This window comes from Sceloporus undulatus, unplaced genomic scaffold, assembly GCF_019175285.1.
Source record: "Sceloporus undulatus isolate JIND9_A2432 ecotype Alabama unplaced genomic scaffold, SceUnd_v1.1 scaffold_23, whole genome shotgun sequence".
In the NCBI taxonomy this organism is placed as follows: domain Eukaryota; kingdom Metazoa; phylum Chordata; class Lepidosauria; order Squamata; family Phrynosomatidae; genus Sceloporus; species Sceloporus undulatus.
Genome location: NW_024802945.1, coordinates 1,029,107 through 1,037,989, shown reverse-complemented (window position 1 = coordinate 1,037,989; position 8,883 = coordinate 1,029,107). Strand labels below are relative to the sequence as shown.

Here is an 8,883-nt window from a genome sequence, read left to right as displayed (position 1 = left end):
TTAGTGTCTAGATCAAGAGAAGTAATAGTGCCACTGTATTCTGCTCTGGTCAGGCCCCACCTGGAATATTGTGTCCAGTTCTGGGCACCACAATTCAAAAAGGACATTGAGAAACTGGAGCCGTGTGTCCAAAGGAGGGCGACTAAAATGGCGAAGGGCCTGGAAACCATGCCCTATGAGTAACAACTAGGAGCTGGGGATGTTTAGCCTGGAGAAGAGAAGGTTAAGAGGTGATATGATAGCCCTGTTTAAATATTTGAAAGGATGTCATATTGAGGAGGGAGTAAGTTTGTTTTCTGCTGCTCCAGAGAATAGGACCCAGAGCAATGGATGCAAGCTCCAGGAAAAGAGATTCCAGATCAACATTAGGAGGAACCTCCTGACAGTAAGGGCTGTTCAACAGTGAAACAAAGTGTAATGGAGTCTCCTTCTTTGGAGGTCTTTAAGCAGAGGCTGGTTAGCTGTCTGTCGCGGATACCTTGATTGAGAGTTCCTGCATGGCATAATAGGGTTGGTCTGGATGGCCCTTGGGATCTCATTCACTTAGTCTCAAAGGTGCTACAAGGATCCCTTTGCATATTGCTATTCCAGACTAACACAGATGTGTCTTTGAATTCTAACCTAAGGAGCCATTCATATGCCTCTGTGCCTTCCCTGCAACAACAGCTGTGTATATCCCTCCAGTTTGTGAATATTTCTCCAGATTTCCTCATGTATAGTAACCTTGGTTATCTCTTCTTCCCTCTCAAATTCTCAAGTATAAACAACTTTCTATTTTCTTGTTTTAGAAGTCCATGCAGAAATGACCGCTTCGAGGTACAAAACTGTAGTTCAAGGAGAAGCCTCCGAGACAGATTCAGATGAAGAAGTGTATCTGTCTTCTGTGCCGCAAGGTTCCCTTCCCAGCCTTTCTGGGGTGAAGGTTACTGGGGAAGCCTCAGAAACAGACGAGGAGGAAGATGCCAATTCTAGCCAGCCCAAAGTGGAGCCAACCTTAATCAGTCCAGACTTGCCACCGCTGGTGGTTTATAGGAATGAGGATCCAGGCTCTCCTACAGCGGTTGAAGAGAAGCCTGCCCTTCGCATCCGACACCGAGGCCGCTATAGCACCCTTCTGCAGCAGAAGCTTATTGAGAGTAACGCCCGCTTATACTATGATGTCAATAGTACTGTCAAGCAAGTGTACCAGACGGCCATCAAAGAGATTGGGGCCATTACTGGCCAGCTCAGTAACTCCCAAAATGGCATCATCAGCGCCTCACACAACATCCGGCTTGTCCTGGAGGACTTGCGAGCCGTGGCAGACAAGATAGACATCATCACCAGCTGCAACCTGCTACCTGATATCCAGATAGAGCTTCCTCCGGCACAAACCTAGCTGGTCCCAGGTCATGCCTGCTGCCTTTTGTAAGGAGAAGCAGGATTGACAGCTGCCACTCTGGCTATAAGACGCAGGAAAAAATGGACTGTAAGAGAAAGCCTTTGCTGCCTAGTGTTTAAATCACTGCACATGCAATCACTGTTACTCTTCCAGTACTCAACAAAATAAAACTATCCTTTATATGTTGTCCTACTTCAAGGAATGGTGTATTCTTTAAAGTAACATTTAATATGTTGTGTCTTTGCATTGATGCAGCTGCCTGAAGCATTTTTATAAGGTGCCTTAAATGGCAATGGTATCTTCAAGTTGTCAGAAGACCTTACTCAGCCCTACCTTTTATTAACTTATGATCCCAACATCTTTATGATTTATGATCCCAGCCTCTGCCATCTCTTAATCTTAAAGGTGACCAAGCATGTAATTAGATTCGATGTGAATGGAACAAAACTAAACTGCATCATATCATTCTTGATAGAGAACCTTCTGAAAATGGAGAGCTGCACATTTGTGAAACTTAGTGGAAGAGAGGTGTTCAGTATTTTGTATTAACAGCACCCTTTATATATTTTTCCTTTATACATCTTTATTTTATGGCAGATTATAAGATACATTCAGACTGAAATTGCACAGTATACAGTACCATTGAACAGTGTTGTTCCAACTACTATTCCATCTTTATTTTCATTGCAATGTACAGTATTTCTTACCTGGGAGGTAAGTGGAGCATAATTAATAAGACTATACAAAGTGAAATCGAGAAAGAGGGAGTGAAGAGGAGTCAAATGCTGTTTGAGAAAGATTTATGTGATTATGTGATGAAAACATTCCACTTGATACCTTCATGCAGCACTTACTAAGTCTGCACTTACAGATTTAAATCAGATTGAGACACATATAGCAATCCTGGCCTCTGTATGTCCCCCTGGCTTCCATATTATTCCATACTACAAATTCATGGGTTTGGTGTTCACTATGTACAGTAGGCTTGCATAGAAGTGCACAGGGAAAACAGACTTGTCAGTACTGTACGCAAGACAGGCTCACGTCTCCAGCTATTTCCAATTGGTCTACATGTCCTGGTGGGATCCGATGCGTGTAGTCAAATATCACCTGTCCATTCACAAAAACCTTGTAGTTTTTCTTCAGGTTGGTAATCTCCATCTGATGGAAGGGAAATGCAGAATTCTGCTTTGACCTGAGTTTTTAGCTCCTTTTAATCCACATGTTGCAACAGACATAAATAAGATCTAGGCCACAGGGTTTTGATGTATTTATTCCAGTTTAAGTCTTACAACCCCCCTGCCAAAAAAATCAGTTAATCCTGTGTATTGAAAACCCTTATTAGATCCACAATCTCCCTTCACACTTTTCTGGATAGGGGAAATGGCTGATAAATAGGTTCTAGTGTTTGATGTAGATATACTACTCCAAGGCAACTTTTAAAGCGATCCCCTTATTATTTTGATATTACTATTTTATTCATTTATTTCCTGCCTTCCTCCCAGTAATGAAGCTCAATGCGTCTAACAGCATATTTAAAAGTGACACTGATTAAAAACCACAGAAGCTTCAATAAACGTATAACTGTAAAGGTTATTTTTTTAAAATTATTAAATTAAAAACATTAAAATTATTTAAAAATTATAAACAAACCTGTATACAAAGCACAGTCATTGCCCAAAAGATGGAATAAAAATGCTTTAGCTTGTTGGCAGAAGGGGAGCAAGGATGGGCCCATCCTGGCTCAAGTATGAGAAAAGAGCTTAAGGATAGAGCCATTATAGCCAGAAACTTTTGTACAAGTGGAATCTCATTCCAAGGCTGTATTCCAACCTAAGTTGTAATGTTAATACATGCTTTCTAACAAAGATCTTAACTACCTTGATTTCCACACTCTTTTTAAAAGACTTACATGGAAGGCTTGGCCAGGGGAGAAAGGCATACTGCGGATGTGGCGCTCCTCAGAACCCCAAGTACCATTAATGGACGTATTCCGAACAAGGGCTCCCTCTTTGAATCGCGGGTTTATGTGCAGAGCAATGTTGCCTGTCATGGTGTTTTTCAGGTTCACGTGGAATCTGGATAGAAGGAGATGAAACTCTTATCCCAATGGTCTCCAAAACAACACAGTTGCGCTTACAATCCAAGGTAGATCTTGGAGACCCAACATAAATGTCAAAAACCCTTGCTGCAGTTCAGTTTTATGTGGCAGTACTGGCGATCTATAGTGGGAGAGAACATCCCTATGTTGTTTTTAAGAACCCTGACCCCCCAGACCACTTTTTTTTGTCCCAGAGAAGCTATTCAAAACAGCCATACACACTGACACCTGGCTGTTTAAAAATACCCATTTGTCAAAACCATAAGTAGACTTAGGGCCCGTACAGACAGGCCAAAATAAAGCTGCTTCGGGTCACTTTGGAGGTATGCTGTTTAAATGATGCATGCGTCCTAAGAGGCCAGAAGCTGTGCCAAAGCCATGCTCCAGTCCCAAGGACCAGAGCGCATCTTTGGCACCACTTCTGGCCTCTTAAGATGTGTGTGTCATTTTTTTTTAATTTGCATTTTAACCACAAACATTTAATACATACCTTAGACCTTACATATGCAACATAAAACATGCATACATACATGTGTCATTTAAACAGCATACCTCCAAAGTGACCCGAAGCAGCTTTATTTTGGCCTGTCTATACGGGCCCATAATGTCATTTACAGATTGGGGGGGGGGATTGTTGTTGTTGTTGTTGGCAGAGAAAGCCAGGGAGCTCCAATGGCAGAAAACGTCCTGGATCTACCAAAGTTGCCCATCCCAACCTACAGACACGAGAATGACAAGACATTTTCTGTCTGGCTTGTGTTTTGTGGTAATAACTGAGTGGGGAGTGATGGTGTATTAATCTTATCTTCTCTGCAAAGGCACCTGTTTGCAAAAAGTGGCACGTTCCCCACAATTTTGATCTTCCGGAACTGAGCGAAGTTTCCCGGGATGGCTGCATGGAATGGAACAGCCTGGAAACAGAACACAAAAGACATTTGGTCCTCCATCAAGAAAAGTAGCTAGTTAGGCAAAGGTTTTTTAAATTTGGGTTAGAGGGAGGAAAGACTGAATCAGGAGCAGACAACATGAAGACAGTCTGTACCCAATTTGGGGTTTTGGTCCTATGTTATGTGAACAGGATACAATGAGCCCAGGGAGAATTTGGAATATATAACTTGTGTAGACAAGCCATAGGAGAGAAAGATGAAATCTTTTCCACTGAACCAGCCTCTAGACTGAGACAAGGAGAGAAATTGTCATCCCCCAAAATAAATTTGGGAGCTAGTTGTGTAAAGGTAGATGCAGAGGTCCATTTTGTCTCCCAAGGTTGGCCAGGGTCAAATCCATTGGGACCAATGTTACAAAAGATCCCATACAACCGAAGCCATGGATTGGGGCAGTGATTCCCAGCCCTTGTCCTCCAAATGTTTAAGAGTTATACATCCCAGTAGCCCTGACCAATATGGTCAATGAAAAGGGATTCTGGGAGCTGAAATTTAAAAGATTGAGAACCAGTTTTGCAGGTTCAAGATACTATAGACTGACCGTTGACTATACCCAGTTGACCGTCAAGAACATGCAGATTGCCAGTTGACTATGTCAAGAAAGCTAGCCAACATTTCTGAATGTTCACTGGTTGGGAACTAACAAACATAAAAACAGGATAGTAAAGATACTCACAGGATTGGACAAAGTCACTCCACTGAAGCCCTGTGAAGAAATGAAAAAGCAAGAGGACCTATTATGTAGATCATAGAACTGAAAAGCACCAAATTATGACCAAACCCATAAAGGCCTGTTTTATCTAAACCAGAGAGCTATGATAGTTTCCCAGACTTTAACCCACACACCTGGGCTGTCTTGCTCTTCTTCCTCTGCAAAGAATGAAAAGAAAAGCAATAATTTAATTTGCAAAGAACTAGCATTTGTTTTTGTTTTGGCAAGCTTTTGCCGGCTTGCCATGAGCAACATGGAGTGATTTCCAGGCCTTATGATAGAAAACATATTTACACACTTGTGGAAACGGAGTGGGCTTTTGGTAAGGTGATTTACTACTTTTACACATCAACGCAAATTGACCACTGTAAGGATCTGAAAGACCTGTATCCTCATATTCAGCCCTATGAAAATTTAGGGCATGGTCATGGTTTGCCTGTTTCTGGATCCTATTACATTCAGTCCCAAACTCCCACAACTGTGTAAATATGCTTTCCATTCTGATATTACTCTACACTGCATCTGAAGAAGTGGGTTTATATCCATGAAACCTCATGCTAAAATAAAAACCTGATAGTCCTAAAGGTGCTGCTACATTCCTTCTTCCCCACATTGTTCCCTTCTCTTCTTCCTTTTAATGTTGCAAGAGACCAAGACAGCTACTTCTTTGAAAATTTCCACTCAGCTGTGACCTTCCCACTTTTACTGAAATACAGCCCAAGTTACTCTTTATAGATAGATCTTCAAGCCTTTAGACCTGGAAACTTGCTGGCTCTGTGAAGTTTCCACCAAGCCAAAGAAATACTCACTGAAAACGATGGTTGTGCAAAGCCTGGTTGTGCAAAGCCTGGCTGTGCAAACATGCCACCGACCTGAAAAGGCAGAGAGATGTATTATTCAGAGGACGCAGACCTTTGCAATAATAAAATAATATGTAAGTATTTTGACTCTTGACAGCCCTGGATGTTTTTGGTGTGGCAAATACAAAGTTTTGAATTTCTCAAAAGAAGGGGGGAACCAAATACACAGCTATAGGAAAACCAAGACTGTGAGCCTTATTGCATGAGAAAAGAAAGCCGAAATGGAGTGGGAGAGTCCTGGCTATCTCTGTGCATCTCTATATGATGTCACAGCACTTTCTTTTTCCCCCCAATGGAAACGGTCATGAATGTGTGTCTTTTGTTGGGGTCGGAAGCATCGTTTGGTAAAAGGCACACTTTTACGACAAGCTAGTGACTTATCTCCCAGGTGCCTACAAATGAGAAGGCTTTGCAAGGTGTTGTGAAGGTGAATGCAGTAAAGCTCCAGGCATGTGCTACTTTAGATAACCTGTACAAATAATCACTGCCAGCCCCAACACATACTGGTTTTGCAAATGAAAGAGACATAAAGAAAAAGAGGGGTTACACTTACATTGGTGGCTGTGATGACATTGTAAGCAGGAGGCGCATACGGAGGTGGCGCCTGAAAGACAAGAGAGACAGATGTGGGGTTGGATCCAGACTGAGAGCTAGTCTACACATTTAAAATACTTTTCACTCCAGTTGAATCGAATGTACTCTTTGCAGGAGTTTGGGCTTTTGGGTGTGTGAAAAACTCCTTAAACTTTGAAGGGAAGGGCTTCACGGTTTTTAACTAGTGTTACTGTATCTGTTGAAACCTGCGGAAATGTGCATTATCACACACATGGCCGTGCATGCATGTTTCGTGTGCATTTGGGTGGCTATGCATTTTCAGCAGAGGGAGGGTGAATAAATGCAAATAGATGTGCAAAGAGATATGGACTGAGAATATTTTAAAACTTACATTTCAAAAAGCGCACCTTGATTTTGCCATTTTAAATAAGAGGCACCATTTTGCTATGCTATTCTATTTAATGGGACTTGAGCATCCACGGATTTTCATATCCACAGTGAGTCCTGGAACCAAACCCCAGGGGATACCAGGGGCCCAGTGTGGACAGATGAGAAGGGGCTGTTTCCCACATCTGTATGGGTCAAGAGAGGTGTGAAAGTCATGCAACTTACACTAGCAGCAGCTCCTTGGAAGTTGATACAGTTCAAGGAGATATCGCCATCAACATACAGGTTCTGGACCAGATGGAATGGAAGGCGGTGCTTGTACTCCAAGAAGTGGCTTCCATTGACTGATACCTAGAGAAAGAAGAGAATGAAGAGCTGAGCATGGAAAATGCGAAATGCTAAGTACATCACGTCCGCTAGTTCCAGTTCCAACCACAAGGTGCCAGCTTTCAAGCAAGAAAGAGTTATTAAACAGGATAGCAATTGTGCTGTCCTCCAGATGTTGCTGGATTACAACTCCCATCTTTCATCAGCACCTGCTCACCCTAAAAGATGAATGGATGAGACAGTAGGGTCAGTGCTTCCAGGGCAGATTGCACTCTTGTCTTTCAGCAGGGGATGCTTCCTTTTTTGATAAGAGTTAAGGTACAGCCAGCATAATGGTTTGAGTGACTGACCATGACCCTGGAGACGAGGTTTCAAATCTCAGCTTGGCCTTGCAAAGCCACCAGGTGACCTTCGGCAAGTCACATTCTCTCGGCCTCAGAGGAAGGCACTGGCAAAACCCCTTCTGAACAAATCTTGCCAAGAAAACCCTGTGATGGGGTCGCCATAAGTGAGAAACAACATGAAGGCACAAAACAACAATGTGCACTACTTACATTGACTGATGGATAAGTCAACTCAGGTTTTTGGGGTCAATTTTTTGACTAACATTTCTAGACTGATACATTAATACAGTAATTTCTCTTTGCTCTCATGCTCCCCAGTGGTGGTTCCCATATCAATGTGGTTTCAACTCAACATTTAGAGGGTTTATCCAAGGTGCTGAACCTATTTTGGAGGAGAAGGACCTCTTTAGGATACGCAAGAAGTTTAACAGGCAATTATTTGAATGGCCAACATCTCACCTGATAGCAGTGGCTCCTGACGTTGATGATAATTTCAAAGTAGACGCTCGATTGGAAGGGCATGTTGTAGACCCGCTCCTCAGGCCCCCAGCGGCCTTTTTCATGCGTGTTGCAGACGACTACATTGCCTTGGTTGAGCCGCGGGTTGAAGTGAAAGGCAATGTCGCCATTCTGACACACCAGGTTCACTACAAAACTAAAAGAGGAGAAGAGGTTTGAGATTGAATTGGGAGACGGGGAAAGGTGGGTCATAGCAGTAGGGAGACATATTGATGAGATCGGGTGAAAAAAGAGAGAAGGAAAGAATGAGAGAGAGAGAGATCAAGGACAAGGGAAGGAGGAAGTTTGGATAGATCAGGAACCATGAAAATACATAGGGCCCTTTCACACTATGTAGTTATAGCACTATCATTCCATTTGAGTTGCCATCGCTAGGTCCTGCAGAGTCCTGGTGAATGTATTAGATCAGTGATGGCGAACCTATGGCACGCGTGCCAAAGGTGGCACTCAGAGCCCTTTCTGTGGGCATATGTGCCATCATCCCAGCACAGAGTTTGCCAGAGTTTGTTACTAGAAAGCCAGAGGGACATGGCACTTCACAATAAGTAAGTGGGTCTTGGGTTGCAGTTTGGGCACTCGGCCTCGAAAAGGTTCACCATCACTGTATTAGATTGTACGCTGCTTGGCAGGTTTTTATTCTTTCTTTCTTTTTCTTATTTTATTTGACCCTTACTATGTAAAGTGCTGTGCAAATCTTACAGCGCTCAATAATAATAATAATAATAATAATAATAATAATAATAATAATAATAA

General features: G+C 42.5%; 2 protein-coding genes across 2 annotated transcripts in view; one reads left to right on the top strand and one right to left on the bottom strand.

Moving 5' to 3' along the window:
- Window positions 1-1,573, top strand: part of LOC121917560 (biogenesis of lysosome-related organelles complex 1 subunit 3-like) — a 6,234-nt gene extending 4,661 nt beyond the window's left edge. The window contains exon 2 of the mRNA XM_042443626.1: window positions 789-1,573. Within this exon, the coding sequence (XP_042299560.1) occupies window positions 803-1,378 (576 nt within the window). The 5' untranslated portion in view covers window positions 789-802 and the 3' untranslated portion in view covers window positions 1,379-1,573. The remainder of the gene's footprint in view (window positions 1-788) is intronic.
- A 373-nt stretch (window positions 1,574-1,946) lies between these two features.
- LOC121917572 (galectin-9-like) lies at window positions 1,947-8,322 on the bottom strand. The gene is made up of 9 exons (XM_042443643.1): window positions 8,071-8,322; window positions 7,166-7,291; window positions 6,552-6,602; window positions 5,948-6,010; window positions 5,273-5,296; window positions 5,103-5,132; window positions 4,305-4,393; window positions 3,294-3,459; window positions 1,947-2,542 (listed from the first exon to the last, which is right to left on the bottom strand). Exons 1-9 carry the CDS (start codon window positions 8,320-8,322, stop codon window positions 2,399-2,401), a joined length of 945 nt encoding a protein of 314 aa, XP_042299577.1. The 3' UTR covers window positions 1,947-2,398.
- Window positions 8,323-8,883: the final 561 nt, after the last annotated feature.